This window comes from Chiloscyllium punctatum, chromosome 7, assembly GCF_047496795.1.
Source record: "Chiloscyllium punctatum isolate Juve2018m chromosome 7, sChiPun1.3, whole genome shotgun sequence".
In the NCBI taxonomy this organism is placed as follows: Eukaryota; Metazoa; Chordata; class Chondrichthyes; order Orectolobiformes; family Hemiscylliidae; genus Chiloscyllium; species Chiloscyllium punctatum.
The window spans coordinates 68,236,347-68,256,276 of NC_092745.1; the positions used below are offsets into that span (position 1 = coordinate 68,236,347).

The 19,930-nt window shown below is 40.5% G+C and overlaps 1 protein-coding gene across 1 annotated transcript in view; it reads right to left on the reverse strand.

Moving 5' to 3' along the window:
• Positions 1 to 19,930, reverse strand: part of cdc73 (cell division cycle 73, Paf1/RNA polymerase II complex component, homolog (S. cerevisiae)) — a 326,652-nt gene that overhangs the window by 112,681 nt on the left and 194,041 nt on the right. The window contains exons 12-13 of the mRNA XM_072573909.1: positions 11,063 to 11,098; positions 10,685 to 10,772 (exon numbers count right to left, since the gene is read on the reverse strand). Coding sequence (XP_072430010.1) covers positions 10,685 to 10,772; positions 11,063 to 11,098 — 124 coding nt within the window. The remainder of the gene's footprint in view (positions 1 to 10,684; positions 10,773 to 11,062; positions 11,099 to 19,930) is intronic.

Here is a 19,930-nt window from a genome sequence, read left to right on the forward strand (position 1 = left end):
TGCAATCCAGTATTTCCCCACTTCCGATGTCAGGATAATTGGTCGATACAATTCCCTTTTTCTCTCTACTACATTTTTTTAAAATAGTAAGGTTACATTAGCTATCCTCCAATCCACTGGAACTCTCTAAATTGAATCTTCAAAGATGACCACCAATTCATTCACTCTTTCCTGGGTCACTTCCTTAAATACTCTGATGTAGTCTCAGGCGACTGACTGTGTGGAGTTTGCACGTTCTCCCCGTGTCTGCGTGGGTTTCCTCCCACAGTCCAAAGATGTGCAGGCCAGGTGAATTGGCCATGCTAAATTGCCCGTAGTGTTAGGTAAGGGGTAGATGTAGATGTAGGGGTAGGGGTATGGGTGGGTTACGCTTCGGCGGGGCGGTGTGGACTTGTTGGGCCGAAGGGCCTGTTTCCACACTGTAAGTAATCTAATCTAATCTAATAGATTATTTGGCTGAGGACTGAGCAGTCTTTAGGAATTCTAGAAATTAGAAATCATAATCCTTACAGTGTAGAAACAGTCCCTTCGGCCGAACAAGTCCACTCCGAAGAGTAACCCACCCAGACCCAATCCCCTACCTTATTATGCTATATTGACTCCTGAACACTATGGGCAATTTAGCATGGCCAATTCACCTAACCTGCACATCTTTGGATTGTGGGAAGAAACCCAACCACCCGGAGGAAACCCACACAGACACGGGAGAATGCGCAAACTCACACAGACAGTCATCCAAGGCTGGAACCAAACCTGGTCCCTGGCGTTGTGAGGGAGCAGTGCTAACTGCTGAGCCATTCTGTCAATTTTCTGACACTATTTCCTTACTAAAACTTATTTCCTTCAGTTCCTCTTTCCCACTAAATGCTGTTCTCCAACATTTTCACAACATTTGTGTGTTTTCCTTTGTGAAAGCAGAATCACAGCATGTATATAAATGGTCTGCTATCTCTTCATTCCCCATTATAACCTCCTGTTTCTGACTGCAAGGGACCCACATTTGCCTTCACTAATCTTTTTATCTTCACATACCCGATAAGAAGCTTTTACAATTAATTTCATGTTCCCTGCAAAAACTAAAGTTTGTACACTATTTTCCCCCTCTTATTCAATACCTTTGTCCTCCTTTGCTGAAATATAAACTGCTCCCAAACCTCAGATCTTTTGCTTTTTTAACCCAGTTTCTACGTCCCTTTCTTGGATCTAATATTATCTGCTGTTAACTATGGTCAGACCAACTTTCCTTGTTTACTTTTGTGTCAAACATTTGCTGCAGCTCCTCCATTTGCCTATTCACTGTCATCCCCTAAAGTATTGTTCCCCAAATTTATCATAGCCAGCTCGTTTCTCATACCATTGCTGTTTCCTTTATTTACATTCAGGACTCTAGGCTCAGAATCAATTATGTCTTTCTCCATCACAGTGACAGTTTCTTTTATATTATGGTCATATATGATATGACATGATACATTCTAGGAACAATAATCTCTCCCTGGATGATATCTGGATGTACTGATAAATACTGTAGTACGTTTTTTTCAAAAAGCACATTTGATTCTAATTTAAATATTGGTCGAGATAAAAAGTAGTTACAAAAATACACTACTGTTCCTCATACTATCATTTTAACACATGTTAGTACTTATTGCATAATACTCTCAAAGAAAAAAGTTTACCAGCCGGATTGCATGCAAAACTAGGTTTTGAACTTCAATGGTTCAGTTTTTCACTTACAAACTAACTTAAAAATATTTGATTCAAATGTCTCTTTTTGCCTCCAGGACCATAATTTGAATTCACATTGGAAGACCGAATAATCTTTTGGCCCAAGAAAAATTAATTTTGATAAAAATGCATTTGTTTCCTTCTGCATGTATTATAAAATTACATTTCTCTATATAAAAAGTCACAAGTGCTACGTATTTTTGTGTCATTTTGTACAGTTAGCAAAGGCAGGCAAGTTAGTTGAGTGGGGTTGGGGGGGGCGGGAGAGGCAGGAAACACCTCAATTCGCACAAATGTTCTGTTAATTTTTACAAATAAGCTCATTAAATGTTTTAGCATGTTTCAAGGCCACATACTTCAAGATTTACATTGTTTAAAAAATAAAGCATTGATTTGAATTTAAAATTACATAGTAACCTTCAGATAGTGCATTGATTAAAAAAGAACTGGGATGCTGCAGCATATTTTGCATTTTTATCTTTTATAATGATAACATCTGACACAAACGTGACGTCAATCTTAACTGCCCCAAAATGGATACTACTACATTGGTCCCATTCATCAATGCCATACAAATTAATTTTACAGCTATTTGCATTTCCAACAGCAGCGTGAGCCAGTTACACAATTACATTTATTGATACATACTTAGTTGCCGACCTCAAACTGTCACACAAATTGTTTGTCGCTCTAATAACTGACTCATTAGTACTGATGCAATTTGTAACATGTTGCTTTGTTAAAGAATCTCCAGCCATTTTCCTGCCCACCATGCATGGATTTACTGACTGTTGTTCATACTTAAATAAATATGTAGCCTTCATCATAACAATTAGCACTGAGTGGCTGGTTATGACGGTTACACTTTCAAGTACTGTCAATAACTCTTTCTTCAGTACATGTTAATATGGGGTGTCACTGTGGCTCAGTGATTAGCACTGCTGCCTCACAGCATCAGGTTCGATTCCAGCCTCCTGCAACTGTCTGTATTGACTTTGCACATTCTCCCAACGTCTGGGTGAGTTTCCTCTGGGTGCTCTAGTTTCCTCCCACAATTCAAAGATGTGCAGGTTAGGTGAATTGGCCATGCTAAATTGCCCATGGAGTTCAGGGATGTATAGATTAGATGCATGAGTCAGGGGTGAGTAGGAGAATGGGTCTGGGTGAGATACTCTTCAGAGGGTTGGTGTGGACTTGCTGGGCCGAAGGGCCTGTTTCCAGACAGTAGGGATTCTAATTCTGAATACGGTCTCACACACGTATGTGCATGTATTTGCATGTACAAATATTTGCTACATATAGATGTGATTACAATAATAAAATGCAATTTCTGATTACAATAATAAAATGTAATTTCTAATTATATAATTAATAAAAAACACACATTGAGCTAATTTATTAGGCAATTATAATCACACGATAATTTCAAATGTTGCTGCAGCTTTGTACAAAACATGCTGCCCAGAAGATAGCTTTACCATTTGGAGCTATCACTCTGATTAAATGGACTCTTGGGCTAATATTTATGAAGGAATGGCACAGGGCGCTATGGTAAATAAGAGTCATACTCGAAACTTTAACTCTGTTTCTCTCTTTACAGATGCTACCAGAGCTGGTTTCTGATTTTCTCCAGCATGTTTCATTTTTATTTTAAGGACAGAAGATAATGATGAGGATGCAAACAGAGGATCAGATTCCATTTCCCAAGTTTAACAACAGAAGCAGACTATAACTAGAATAAACTATAAGAACCTGAGATTTAATTTAAAACTTCAGTCCAGGAAATCTAAGAACACTGACTAACATGACAACAATGTGTGACTGCAATCTAAAGTTGTAACGGTCAGTAATAAATGAATACATCTACAAGTGCTAAGTGCACAGAACTTAGTTTAACAACTCCTGATAATTAATTGTTTTACTTAATGATTTTGTGATGCCAAAACACAAAATGTTCAGTCTCACCATCAATGGTAAATTTGCAAGAAAAAAATGCACCATCAACGCAAAAAACAATTAACAGGGTTTGGAACATGCTGCAGACAGCATCATTTTAAAATTAAGTCTCTAACCCATTTGAATTATGAACAGACTGTTCACTTTAAATTCTTCTAATACTTGAGATCACATTCATAACAAACACTGTATATATTCATGAACATTCATATGTAAAATGTTAGAATCTGAGCAAGATTCACAGGCGTTTCCATTACCTAGAATAACTAACCAAAAAAAGAACCTTTAGAAGCAGGCTGTTATTATACTTAAATTTTACCTCAAGTATTTTTTTGTAAATTTGATCTAATGAAAATGAGCAAGAACACAGTCTTTAATCATTCATATCATCTAGTTAAACCGCAACTTAAGTTGGGATATTGCTTCCAACTAATGAATACATTGTTATAATATTTACAAAAATTGCATTATGCAGTCTCCAAAGTAATAGTATTTGTTAACCTTCCGTTAGTGCTCTACATCATCTTTAACATTGCATTGATCCTTTTTATCATACTTAGTTCTACGTGAGTTACAAGTTGATAATGAAGGCCTGCCTATCATGTCCAAATGACACACTACATATATTTTCGAAGTCTCATTTACAATCTAATTCTCAGTCCATTTAAACAAAAGTACTGCAAGTTTTAATTACAGTCCACGCTAGCAAGCAAAACAAAATGCTTTCCAGAATTCAGTAACTTAATTTGAAATTTGTTGAAAACTGAACTTTACATTTTGCAATCATCTTTGCTATCTCTAAGTTTGATAGCAAAATAAAACTGTTCTATAATTTCCTATTCCTTTACAATTTCACCATAAAACATTCAATTTTATTATTTACAGGAAATATTTGCACTTGGAGGACACAATGTGTGAAAATGGATATTGAGCAGTAGAGTTGCAACGGTTATATCAAATAGGCTTACTGATAAGTTTTAATAAACGTCCAAATTTTTTTACTGTTGATTATTTTTCTCGCTTTCAAGTTTCCCACCTCATCTGCAGGCATTAATTCTTGTTGAAAGCCTGGGCATGAACAACTTTCTAGTATTACAGTCACCTGGCTATATGTTACACAAACATTTGGGCTATCCATATATGAATGCATTACTGCTGAATTTGTATTCATCTAATACCCATAGGGATCAATGGATAACAAACAGAATCAAGAATACTGATGACGTCCTCCTTACCTCAGACAGTGAGTTATCATCCTGGTTGAAATTAGCTACAATAGCACATTCCAAACAAATATGGCAGGTTTATTTGTGGATCGGCCCTTAGTGACGAAGTTAACAATGGCACTGTATTTTAGGATATTTAAGTATCCATGCTGAATAAATTTAGAAGCAAAAGAACTGCAGATGCTGGAATCTAAAGACAGGCAGGAGGCTGGAAGAACACAGCAAGCCACGCAGCATCCGGAAGTGGAGAAGTTGACACTTCGGATGTATACTTCTTCAGGACTGGGGTTGGGTTTAGGGGGAACGGCACATAAAGGGGGTGGTGGGGGTAGGGTGGTGAAGTGGGATAGGTGAAGACAGATAGAGGGTACGACCTGAGTTGGTCAATGGGAGAAATTAATCTGGTTGGTGGCTGGGAGGAGCGGAAAGGAGGGGGAGGGGGAGGGGCAGGGAAGGGAGTCGGGGGATGGGAAGGGAGGTTATTTGAAATTTGAGAACTCAATGTTGAGTCCTCTGGGCTGAAGTCTGCCAGGTGGAAGATTAGGTGTCCTTCTTCCAATTTATAATTTGGTTCATTGTGGCAATGGAGGAGATCAAAGATGATCATGTTGGAAAGAGAGAGTGGGAAGTGGCTATAAAATGGGTGGCGACTGGGAGGTCTGCTCGGCCCCTGCAGGCCCCGCTGAGATGCTCGGCAAACCATTCCTTAAGTTTACTTTAGGTCTCCGTGATGTAGAGAAGACCACATCAGGAGCAACTCATGCAGTAAACTAGGTTGAAGAAGAGGCAGGCGAACCTCTGTCTCACTTGGAAGAACTGTTTGAGGCCCTGGATGGAGGTGAGGAGGGGTGGTGTACTGGCAGATTTTGTATTTTTTCCAGGTGCAGAAGGTAACTGGGAGTTCAAGGTGCTTGGTGGAGAGAGTGGCGCTAACCAGGGACTGTCAAAGAGAACGGTCCTTGCGGAAGGCAAAGAGGAGTGGGGAGAGAAAGATGTTCTTGGTGGTGGGGTCTAGCTGGAGTTGGTGGAAGCGTTTCAGGATAATGCATTGGATGCTGAGATTTGTGGGGTGGTAGGTGATGATAAGGGGTGAAGTGGGAGTTGGCACGAGGCAGGGTGACACTAGGCACGTGGACAGACAAAATACTGTTGAGCCATCAGTTGGCCACTTGACACACAAGATGGCCGCAGGACCACAATATGGAGACAGACAGCACAGCAAATACCGACACTGTCTGGGGCCACAAGAATGCCAGCACAATGCACTCACAACTTAGTTGATTAGTTTAAGGCAGGTGGGGGAGAGAATTCACACGAGTAGCGTACACTGCCCGCCGAAGTGTTTCGGTCCAGCCAACACCTTTGATAGAAATGCTAACAGCTTGATACGGACTCAGTACAGAGTGATAATAAGCCAGGGTTGCAGTAACCATCCTTCTCAGGAAGAGAGATTAGCACACACTACTACAGCAATGGACTTCTGCACAGACATTGAAACTGACAATGGCTGCACTGAAACTGACAACGACCACGCTGAAATTAACAAAGACTGTGCTGGAACTGACAATGACTGCACTGAAACTATTAACAATTCTGCAATGTTTACCACAAACAAACCATGTTACAAAGACAATAACCTCATCACTGACCTATTATTACAAAATGTATAAAAGCTTCTTGACATGTGCTTTGGGGCTGCGGGGGGGGGGAGCTTCTCTCCCCAGAGCTTCAGTATTTTCCTGTACAATAAACTCTGTCATTGAACTCCGCCTCTGACTCATAGGCTGGTGATTTTCCCATAACAAGGGGGACCTTGTTTTTATTGTGTTTGGAGGAGGTGTTTAGAGCAGTGGAACAAGGAATGGAGATGGTGCGGCAGAGGGCTATCTAGATGACAGAGGGAGGAAAAGAACGTTGTCTGAAATAGGTGGACATCTGGGATGGTCAAGAATGGAATGTCTCCTCATTCAAACAAAACCAGTGGAGGCAGAGGAATTGGGAGAACGGGATAGAGTTCTTGCAGGATACTGCGTGTGAAGTGGTGTAGTCTAGGAGGTTATGGGAGTCTGTGGGTTTGTAGTAAACGTCTGTCTGGACACTGGCACCAGAGATGGAAATGGAGAGGTCAAGAAAGGGGAGGGAGGTGTCTGAGATGAAGAGATATTTCACTCCCAAGCATCCCAGTTGTCCACCTATTTCAAACAACATGCTTCTCCTGCCTCTTTATCCAGACAGTCCCCCACCACTCCTCCTACATTCACTGCACCGCTGCTCTCAACCCTCCCCAACTGCAATAAAGACACAGTCCCCCTTATCCTCACCTACCACCCCACCAGTCTCTGCGTCCAACACATCATCCTTAAACACTTGCACCAACTCCAACTACACCGCACCACCAAGAACATCTTCCTCTCCTCACTCCTCTCTACCTTCCACAAGGACCGTTTCTTTCGATAGTCCTTGGTTTGCACCACTCTCCCCACCAAGCCCCCGAACTCCTAAGTATCTTCTCCAGCAACCAGAAAAGCTGCAAAACCTGCCAGGGCACTCCACCCATCTCCATCCAGGACCCTAAACAGTCCTTCCAGGTGAGACAGAGGTTCACCTGCCTCTGTCTTCTTTACATCAGGGAGACCAAATGTAAACTTAGGGAACAGTTGGCCGAGCATCTCAGCCAGGCCCGCAGTGGCCGACCAGCCTTCCCAGTCACCGCCCATTTTAATTCCCCTTCCCAATTCCTTTCCAACATGACCATCCTTGGCCTCCTCCATTACCACAATGAACCAAGCTGTAATTTGAAGGAACAAAGCCTCATGTTCTGCCAGGGCAGCCTCCAGCCCGGAGGACTCAACACTGAGTTCTCCAATTTCAAATAACCTCCCTTCCTATCCCCTGACTCTCTTCCCCACCCCTCCCTTCCACTCTACCCTGCCACCAACCGGATTCATTCCTCTCATTGACCAACCAGGTCATACCCTCTACCTGTCTTCACCTATCCCCACTTCACCACCCTGCCCCCTACACCCACCCCCAGTCCTGAAAAAGGGTTACACCTGAAATGTTGAGTTCTCCACCTCTGATGCTGCCTAGCTTGCTGTTCTTCTAGCCTCTTGCCAGTGTTCTAAAATAAATTTAGAAAGCTTTGGTAAATTTACAAAGCCAACCCACTATGTTCGGAACATTTTGCATGTAAGACTTAAATATGCTGCGCATGTCCTTTATTATGAACCTCCTCCTTGAACTACTTTGTTGTGGCCCTACTCCCTGCTTTCAAGAAATCCTCACCAAGATGGAGAATATACGTTGATTCTGCATCCATCTCATTAGGCCAAACATTTCCCAATACCTCTCCCACTGTAAAACCTGAATCTGCCTCTCTAGGTGTTCCTACATCCCTTTCCTAAGCTTCCCTCATCAACCATGGATCTCTTTTTTAAAACTCATGCCCAGTCCTGACTACCCAACATCCCTCAGGGCTCATGTTAGCTGACAGTGTAAATGATTCTCTAACAATCAATTCTGAAGTATAAATACAAGCTGCCAAAACTTTAAAAACCTTCTTAAAAGCTCCATGGAAATAAGCATGCTTCTAAAGTCACAATTTTCGATGAAGACATTTAAGCAATGAGTAAATACTTGTTGTTTTGATTTATTCTTCAGTTTTATGGTCTTTAACCAGAGTTTAAGGCTGAAAACATATAATAATTTGGTTCATTTTGAATAACAAATAATCCAAATAAAGGCAAATTATGGAATTCTAATGAAGATCAAATTTCCTCATATTTGACTTTTCAAGAGTTTGCTTTTTTCTCCTAAAGTGTCATTTTCCTTTTTAATCTTTATGCTCAAATGTTGTTTAGAAACTTGTCTATGATTCATGGCTATTTTACATCAAGACAAGGTTTTCTACTACGCAGAAGGTTACTTTAAGAAAAATAATCTCAAAATGTGATTTTACTTTAGACTGTAATTGAAATTCTTAAATGTCTTTTTCTTAAATACTAGATTTTCTTTAAATGACAATTCATGTCAGAAAATCTTAGCATAAACTTAATTAGCACGCCAAATAACTGAGCTACTATAATCTTGCACCAAGAATTATATTAAAATTATCTATTTAGGTGACTTGCGCCTTACATTTTAAAAAAATGACTATGCTGCCTATGTCTGTCAGCTGAGAGATGTACAATAGATAAAGGTGTCTACAAGTCAATGTGACAAGCAGGTCTTTAACTTGATCAGCATTTTTAGCACTAGATGCACTCCCTAAAGTGAAGTAATCACCACTCAAAATAAATAATTACCATAGAGTCATAGAGCCGTAGAGATGTACAGCATGGAAATAGACCCTTCGGTCCAACCCGTCCATGCCGACCAGATATCCCAACCCAATCTAGTCCCACCTGCCAGCACTTGGCCCATATCCCTCCAAACCCTTCCTATTCATATACCCATCCAGATGCCTCTTAAATGTTGCAATTTTACCAGCCCCCGCCACATCCTCTGGCAGCTCATTCCATACACGTACCACCCTCTGCGTGAAAAAGTTGCCCCTTAGGTCTCTTTTATGTCTTTCCCCTCTCACCCTAAACTTATGCCCTCTAGTTCTGGACTCCCCAACCCCAGGGAAAAAAAACTTTGCCTATTTACCCTATCCATGCCCCTCATGATTTTGACCTCTATAAGGTCACCCCACAGCCTCCAACACTCCAGGGAAAACAGCCCCAGCCTGTTCAGCCTCTCCCTACAGCTCAAAGCCTCCAACCCTGGCAACATCCTTGTAAATATGTTACACTACATCCCATAAAGCACACGGTCACATTCAAATTACTATTTTCTTCTCCATAACACTGCAATGTGTGTACCAAAACATAGCTGTAACACATTTTCCATGTTTTCAAAATTAACTTTTCTTTACAAAATGAGAAGAAACATACTCACAAATTAAATCAAGTGAACTGAACTTATCTTTGTACTGATACTGAAGTGAGCAGAGAGTAGGTAGCCATAATGGTATGCGACAAAATATAAGAAATGGACATCTGGCACATTATTGAAATTCTGTTAAAGAAGCAGTGAGCGAAACATTGCCTATAACTTAATGGGGCTCAGTAATATCTCATCATCAGCTTTAACTTTATTTTGCTTAATTCATTGTTTTATTGCAAGGGCACCTAGTTATCCCCATGTGAAATTCTGTACTATCTCCAGCAACAGTCTCTATACTGGCATACTGTAACAACTATTAAGGCCACAGCATCATAATTAATGTTTGAAATAGAGGCACCTCAACTCCCAACGAAAAAGAGTGTAGATAGTGAATTGCTCACTTGGACTTCATCCTTTAATTTCTAATCACAAATAAAGCTAAATTTAAGCAAGTTTAAAACTTAAGATATCTATTGTGATCCAATTATACATCTAGAGAGGTAAACTTCATATTTTATTCTGGCAGAATAGAAAGCAGCTTAAATATATAGAAAATGCTTTCATTGATTACAAAGTAAAAATAGAAAAAGATATGCAAACCAGAATTGAAATTGTAATTTCCAAAATCAACAACCCTTTCTAGTTTTACCAGACAGATTTTTACAGGACTTAAGTATATTTTTTATGGCTTATTAATTTTAGTGGAAGAAGTTGTTTGCTATTTATGCTGTAACAGTAATCAACACTGCAAAACACCCACTCTGCCTGAATTTATTTCAAACCAATGTGGAACATTTTCTCAGGGAAACAACTTATTTCCCAGGTATACAACTAATTCAACTACTTACTTCAAATCCTGCAACAGATCTTTTGCATTCAACATGGTAATTAAAGAAGTGGTAGCTGCTGGAATAATAATGATAGGAGTTCGAGAACCTGCAAGCAAGAGACAAGTCTTTGAAGCTTTCTATTACTTTAAAAAGTTGGTCTAAAAACAATAACATTTTTAGAACATAAGAAATGCCATAATTAATTTAACCCTCATTTATGAAGGTTATAAATGCAAATATCTCGACCAATTTTTTATTTACAATGCTAGAGCACCAAGATCATTTTGGGAATAATGATGTTTAGTAAAATTTGACTGAAATATTTTATGGCTATGGAAGTGTCAATTTGCCTAGAATCCAATACTTAAAAATTAAGTGCTGAATCATCATTCTTACCCTTCTTTTGATTTGGTGGTGGCCTTGCCTGCGACACTGTTGGTAGAGAAAAACATATTTAAAATAGGGAAAAATTACAATATTCCGATAAAAGCAGTGAGACAGAAAATATACTAACAACAGATCCAATTATAGTTTCATCTCCAGCAAATTCAACATTGTCCTTCTTCTCCCCATCTATCTGCTTCCTGATAAAAACTTGATTTATAACTTGTAATGTGCATTCTAGCCTATGACTTGTTGAGCCCTGATCTCAAAGGATCAGCCAGATTTCTCAGAAAAGTATTCATTTCTTTACTTAATTCAATAATTCATGAGCAAAATCAGGAACACATTTTTCACGATTGCACCTATTTACAACAGAACTTAAAAGATTTTTATTTATTACTTTTCATTAGAATATATAACAAAATGCTTAACAAATGCTGTAGAAACGGAACATGAACAAGATAAATTTTTAAGTGAGACACTACTGCAATAAGTTTACTTATCATTTCCAAGTCGGGAAAAGACTTTCAACAAATGCATATCAGAACAGCAGTTTAAAACATGAAGTAATCACCAGTGTTAGTAACTGAGTGAATCTCACTAAATGACCTTGAATACAAAGCCCAGACATGCTAGCAGAATTTTATCGACTGGTAAGTTCAGAGATTACACCTGTTGAAGAATTGGGATTTTTAAATAAGTAGAGAAAGGATTCATGAAATAAGTTCTTAGCAATTAATGGAAGAGTTTTTCAAAACTGAAAATTAATTCAGTGTTTGAATCCCAGAACCAAGATGCCAAAAAACAATTATTTCCTATGGAATATCGCTAGAAAAGAGTTAGAGAATAGAACAACCTTCTACCTTTTCTCCATTATTTTACCAAATAATTCTTGAAATAAATCTTACTGTGGGTATTTAATCACTCAAGTGACACCAGGCACTGTGAAACTTGATTTAATACAGTTCAATCGTGGTGCTAGAAATGTGCCACTTTTGTCTCAGGTGGTGAAACTTAGAAATTAATCAATGATTTCATCTGAAGAGAAAAACCCAAGTTGGAAGTATGCCAGTTAAAATAAAGGCTTAAGCCAGAAAATAAACAGATGGGGTCTCCAGCCATATGTTTTAGGTTTGTAAGGAAATTCTGGATGAGTTAATATAGCGTCCTATAACTGTCAAACAGGTTATCAATCAAAATGGAAAAAAATCACAAACAACAGCTCAAAGTCAAAGTATGATTACGGTAGTATGCAACATTGCTGCTAATTGAGCAAAGAAAAATGTTCAAAACATCAGGAAAGCATGGTTTCTTCTGGCTAATTTATCAAAACATCTGCTTTCAAGTGGCAACTAAAGACAGACATTTCTTGCCCTGCATTTGATTGTTTTCTTTCTTATTGACCTACTACGTTCATTAACTGAGCCCTTGCCAATTTCCAAACAGACAATTTTGTTGTTTCTCGCACTATACTTTCAAGTTTGCATACAATACAATCTAAATATTTAATCATTCCAATTCCTTTTTATACATTCACAGGACGTGGATGTAACTGGTTAGGCTAGCATTTATTGACCATACTGAAAAGCCTTCATGAATCACTGCAATGCAGTTGGCAAGGTAACACTCTCGGGTGCTGTTCAATAATGCAAGGATTTTGATCCTATGACATTGAAGTCCTAAGTCTAGATGGTGTGAAACTTGAAGGGAAACTTGCAGCTGTTATGGCTCCCATCCATCTTTATGTCCTTTTCCTTCTAGGTGGTACCACTCATGACTTTAGAAGGTGTTGACAAGAGACCTGTATCAGTTGCTGCGATGAATCTTGTAGGCAGTATACACTACTACCATTGGACATTGGTAGTGAAATGAGATACCAGACAGGGTGCGTTGACATGGATTGTGCCAAGTTTCTTGAATACTATTGGACCTGTACTCCTCCAGGCAAATGGGAATATTCTATTGCATTCTGACTTGTGCAACACAGAGGGTCGACAGCACTTGGAAACAGGAGATGGATTACTCAATGCAGAATTCCTAGTCTCTGATCTGCCCTTCCAAGCACAATATTAACAAAGTTGTTCTAGTTCAGTTATTACTAACAGCCAGAATCTTGATATTGACCAGCACAGGATTAGGCAATTTTTCACATTGTCAGATAGATGTTAGTGTCACAGATGCATTGGAACAGCTTGGGTTAGACCTTGATCTAGTTCTGGAGCACAAGCCTTCATTATTGTCACTGGAACACTGCCAGTGCTCATCACATTTACAACATCCAGTGCCTTCAGCTGTTTCTTGTTATCATGTGGAGTGAATCTAGTTGGGTGAAGATTAACAATTATGGTACTGGAGATCTCAGGAAAAGGCTGAGATAGTTCATCCACTAGGCAACAGCATTCCCTCTAATTTTCTTATCAGCTGTGCAGGCCTCCAAGACTTGTTAATGGCAGCAATTTCCGACATCAACACTGTAATCCAGAAGCGAATGCCATTGGAGTGGCTGCACTCACATAGCCGAGAGGGAATGCAGCTGGGTTGAAAATGGTTGCAAATGTTTTCATCTTGTCTTTTACAATAGCATGCTGGGCTTGTACTATCTGCCTGTACTGCATGCAAAAACAAAATAAAAACATTTCACTGTACTTATTTAATCACAGCTCCTCCTAAAAGTTGTGAAACCACTTCTTCAGCAGCTCTATAGTCAGGTCAACTATGGACCTGGTCACAGAATGTTGCCGAGCATGGCAAGTTTGAGTTATAAAGAAAGGCTCAGACTTTTTTCTCTGGAGTGTAGGAAGTTGAGAGGCAACCTCCCGGAAGTTTACAAAATAATGAGATGCACAGATAAAATTGATGGTAGTTGTCTTTTCCCTCGGTTGTGGGATGAATTTTTAAGATGAGAGAAGAGAGATTTAAAAAAGAGATGAGGGGCAGATTTTTTTACACAGAGGTTGGTTTGAGTGTGGGATGAACTTCCTGAAGAAGTGGTGGATGTGAGTACAATTACAACATTTAAAAGACATCTGTATAGCTAAAGGAATAGGCAAAGTTTGGAGCTTTATGGACCAGGAGCAGGCAGGTGGGACTAGTTTAGTTTGGGATTATGTTTGGCTTGGACTAGTTGGACTGAAGGATCTGTTTCCACACTGTATGACTCCATAGATACATGTGACAATAATAAATCAATAAAAAAGTACCATTCATATGTGGCAGGATGACCTCAAAAGAGGTTTTCCTTCTTGTTGCTGGCCTGTTTCAAATTCATTTTGGTTTCAGTATGGACTTGATTACTGTGGTGGAAGGGAGCTGTTCCAGTCACACACTTGAACCATGCTTAAATTGAATAACTAGGGCCGAAGAGAGGGCTTTGAACTAATTAGAAGGGTGTGAAGGAGGCTTCAGCATGCAGAAACATACGCACTTGGAAAATAAAGGATATGGTGGCACTGCAGGGCAACTATTTTGACAATAATACCCAGAGTGGGGCAGAATAAGGCAGTACAAAACAGAGCTAATCGGAAAATGGGGAACAAGAGAATGCAAAATTAATGAATCTTTATTCAAATGCACAAATTTTTCAGAAAACAAATGCATTAATGGCACAAATAGAGGTTAATGGGTGTGATCTTATAGCCATTATGGCGGTTAGGTAACAGGAGATCAAAACAAGGGCATATTGGGGAATGCAACCTTTCGTTAGGACACAGGAAGGGTTTTTTAAAAATTCATTCACAGGATGTCTATGTCGCTGGCTAGGTCAGCATGATTTCCCACTTCTAATTGCCCAAAGGGCTGTTAAGACTCAAACACTTTATCGGATGGCTGTTTCCTTCCCTAACTTTAGTAAACCAGATGGGTTTTTCTGACAAGTGACAACAGATTCATAATTCTCATAAGACTCGTAATTTCAGATTTTTATTGAATTCAAATTCCACCATCTTCTTTGGCGTGATTTGAAACTGGGTACCCAAAACACTACCTGGGTCTCCAATTTAACAGTCCAGCGATAATACCACTGGGCTGTCACCTCCCCTATCTGTAGGGTAGCTTTGTTAGGAAGAGATGGAATAAGTACATAAGCAAGAAATTATCTTGGCTTGGGTGATATAGAATCCATTTGGGTGGAGGTAAGACCAAAAGGGAAAACGACACTGGCGGAAGTAGTCTATGGACCACATAATAGGAGGCTATGGGAATGAATAAATTAGGAGATAGTGAAGACACGTAAAAAAATTAATCTTGGGTGACTATAAACCTCATGTCAATTGGAAAAACCAAACTGGCAGCATGTGCTCAGGATAGCTTCCTAGAACAATATGTCGTGGATCCAACCAGGGGTCAGGTTATTTTGGATTTGATAATGTGTCATGAGGTAGATTTAGTAAATGATCTCAGATTAAAAGATATGCTACAGAACAAAGCAAATTTAGAATACGGCATTCAGATTGAGTGAGGGAAACAAGGTTTGGGAACAACTGCACTAAATGAAGAGTAATTACATACAGCGAATACAGGCAATGACATAACGGATACTTTGCATCAGTTTTCTTGGTAGAGGACAATACTAGCATTCCAGAAATATGAAATAATCAAGGGGCTAAGGCAATAAACACAAAAACTCTCTCTAGAGAAAATGTACTAAGGGAAGTAATGCGGCTAATGGCTGATAAGTCCCCTGGATCCAATAGGTTGCCTCCGAAAATATTAAAGAAAGTAGCTGCAGAGAAAGTAAATGCACTGCTTCTCATTGGCAAAGAATACTTAGGTTCTAGAAATGTCCCAGAAGACTGGAAGACTGCTTTACTCAAAAGCAAAGGAGACAAAAAAAAAGGTAACTACTGGCCAATTAGTTTGATATCTGCTGTTAGGAAAATCATAACAGAGCTGAAAAATGTATTGCTGGAAAAGCGCAGCAGGTCAGACAGCATCCAAGGACAGGAGAATCGATGTTTCAGGCATAAGCCCTTCTTCAGGAATGAGGAAGGTGTGCCAAGCAGGTTAAGATAAAAGGTAGGAAGGAGGGACTTTGGGGAGGGGCGTTGGGAATGCGATAGGTGGAAAGAGGTTAAGGTGAGGGTGTTAGGCCGGAGAGGGGGTGGGGGCGGAGAGATCGGGAAGATGATTGCAGGTCAAGGCGGCGGTGCTGAGTCAGAGGGTTGGGACTGAGATAAGGTGGGGTGACGGGAAATGAGGAAGCTGGAGAAATCTGCATTCATCCCTTGAGGTTGGAGGGTTCCTAGGTGGAAGAGGAGGTACTCTTCCTCCAGACGTCATGTTTCCATGGTCTGGCGATGGAGGAGGCCAAGGACCTGCATGTCCTTGGCAGAGTGGGAGGGGAAGTTAAAGTGTTCAGCCACAGGGTGGTTGGGTTGGTTGGTGCGGATGTCCCAGAGGTGTTCTCTGAAACATTCCGCAAGTAGGCGGCCTGTATCCCCAATGTAGAGGAGGCAGTAAATGATGTGTGTGGAGGCGCAGGTGAATTTGTGACGGATATGGAAGGATCCCTTGGGGCCTTGGAGGGAAGTGAGAGAGGAGGTGTGGACGCAAGTTTTGCATTTCTTGCGGTTGCAGGGGAAGGGGCTTCCCATTTAAGATGGAGATAAGAAGGAATTCTTTACCCCAAGGGGTAGTGAACCTGTCGAATTCTTTACTGCAGAGGGCTGTCAAGACTAGGTCATTAAGCAATTTACAGCCAGAAGTACCATGTGAATGATCCATTTTGGTTTCTTCCAATAGTCACCAACAGAGATACTTCAGCCATTTCAATTGATTCCACATTTTCAGAGATGCTGGATACTGCAAAGGCTATGGGCCATGACAACATTCTGGCAATAGTACTAAAGGTTTGTGCTCCAGAACTTGTCGCTCTCTTAATGAAGCTGCTCTAACATCTCTACCCAATAATGTGGAAATTTGCCCAGGTATGTCCTTTACAAAAAAGGCAGGATAAATCCAATCAAGCCAATTACTGTTCGATCAGTCTACTCTTGATCATCAGTGAAGTGATGGAAGGCATCATAAACAGCGCTATCGAGCAGCACCTACATAGTAACAATCTACTCACAGACAACCAGTTTGGGTTCCATCAAGGCCACTCAGCTCCTGATCTCGTTATAGCCTTTGCTTAAACATGGGCAAAATCCACAAATGCAAGAAGGGAAGGTAAAGGTGATAGTCTGTGACATCAAGGCCACATTCAGCTGAGCATGGAATCCAGGAGCCCTAGCAAAACCTGAATCATCAGAATCAGGGACAAACGCTCCGATGGTTGGAGTCATACCTTGCACATAGGAAGATAGTTATGCTTGTTGGAGGTCAGCCAACTCAGCTCCAAGGCAACTCTGCAGGAGTTCCTCAGGGTAGTGTCCTAGGCCCAATCATCTTCAGCTGCTTTGTCAATGACCTTTCCTGAAACATAAGGTCAGCAGTAGAGATGTTGGTTGATGATTATACAATGTGAAGGAGGGTACTATGGAGGACTTGAGCAACAAGGCAATATTGGCAGAGCTCAGAAATAGGAAGGGTGAGGTAATAATGCTGGGGTTGTATTACAGGCCTCCCAACAGCAAGCGTGAGATAGAGGTACAAATGTGTAAACAAATTATAGAAAAATGTTGGAACAACGGGGTGGTAGTGCAAGAAGATTTTAATTTTCCCAAGACTGACTGGGAATCACTTAGTGTTAGAAGTCGAGATGGAGCAGAATTTGTAAGGAGTATCCAGGATAGTCCAACTCGGGAAGGGGCCATACTGGACCTGGTGTTGGGGAATGAGCCCAGCCAGGTGATAATCAATAGGGGATCACTTTGGGAATCGTGATAACAATTCCATAAGTTTTATAATACTCATGGACAAAGACGAGAGTGGTCCTCAAGGAAGAGTGCTAAGCTACGTGAAAGCCAACTGTAGCAAAATTTGACAGGAGTTAGGGAATATGGATTGGGGGCAGCTATTTGAGGGTAAATCCACATTTGACATGTGGGAGGCTTTTAGAAAGAGGTTGATTAGAGTGCAGGATGGACATGTCCCTGTGAAAATGAGGGATGGAAATGGCAAGATTAGTGAACCATGAGTGACTGGTGAAATTGTGAGACTAGTTAAGAGGAATAAGGAAGAATACATAAGGTCCAGGTAACTGAGGCCCACTGAAGATGTTACCTAGTATGGTAACGAAACGTCTGGAAATGAACCTTCCAGCTCAGCAAGCAACCTACATCCAGAACCTCAACCCGAGCTACAAATCTTCTCAAAACCCACTTCAGTAAGATGTTTGATAAGGTTCCCCATGGTAGGCTGATGGAGAAAGGAAAGTGGCATGGAGTCCTGGGTGTACTAGCTAGATGGATAGAGAACTGGCTAGCAGCAGGAGACAGAGAGTAGCAGTGGAAGGGAGTTTCTCAAAATGGTGAACTGTGACCAGTGGTGTTCCACAGAGATCCGTGTTGGATATATAAATGATCTGGAGGAAAGTATAGGTGATCTGATAAGCAAGTTTGCAGATGACGCTAAGACTGGTGGAGTAGCAGATAGAGAAGGCGACTGGCAGAGTACACAGATAAATTGGAGAGTTGGGCACAGAAATGGCAGACGGAGTTCAATCCAGGCAAATACGAGGTGATGCATTTTGGAAGCTCCAATTCAAGAGCAAACTATACAGTGAATGAAAAAGCCCTGGGGAAAATTGATGTAGAGAGAGATCTGGGTGCTCAGATCCCTTGTACCCTGAAGGTGATAGGGTGGTCAAGGCGGCATACAGCATGCTTTCCTTCAGCGGACAGGGTATTGAGTACAAGAGTTGGCAGGTCATGTTACAGTTATATAGGTCTTTGATTTGACCACATTTGGAATACTGTGTACAGTTCTAGTCGCCCCATTACCGAAATGATGAGGATGTTTCAGGTAAACCAAAGCGCAAGAAACATGCCTTGACAATAATGCTAATAGAAAAATTCCTCGCAAAAGGACTTTGAGAGAAATATTTGCAGGTCATTGTAAGTAGTCAATAGTACAGCATTCTGGCATACTGAAAACACAATGGCAGATTACATGCTCTTCACTGTGTTTCCCAAAGGAATGAATATCCAAACTCTACATGAAACAAAGATATCAATATTGCTAAGAACAAAGTGTTCCAAAAGCCTTTGCTTTCACACTTGTTGGTACTTCAGAAGCTTTCAAGTGTGGTTTTTGTTTAGTCTCTAGATAACTGATCTTCCGATCAGGATCAAAAATCCCAATTCCAACACATGCATATCTTCTGATTTTTGAGTGATTTTCCAAAGGAGGATTCTTCAGAACTGAATCAGTGCAGCCAACCACAGAGGAAGCATAAGAGGTAGAAGCAGAGAATTCAGTTCTTTGAGCCTGCTCTGCTGTTAAATGAGGTTATGGCTGATTTTCTATTTCACTTCTCCTGCACTATTCCTGTCTGCTTTGATGTTCTTAATATGTAGATGAACCTTTCTACCCCATGAGGCAGAGAATTTCAAAATTGATCACCTTTTGTGATTGCTCCTCATATCGGTTTTAAATGGCTTACTAGTCATTTGGAGACTGTTCCATTGCTCTAGATCACGCAGGATCATTCCTGAAACTACCCTATTGATCCCTGTAATAACTTTTTATGTTTCAATGAGATCATTACTCATCATTAAAACTCGAAAAGAGAAAATTGATTTAATTTTCCCCATAGAACAATCCCTCCATTAGAGAAATTAAAGGGCAGCACGGTGGCTCAGTGGCAAGCACTGCTGCCTCACAGTGCCAGGGACCCGGCTTCTATTCCGGCCTTGGGCAACTGTGTGGAATTTGCACCTTCGCCCCGTGTCAGCATGGGTTTCCTCCAGGTGCTCCGGTTTCCTCCCAAATTCCAAAAGA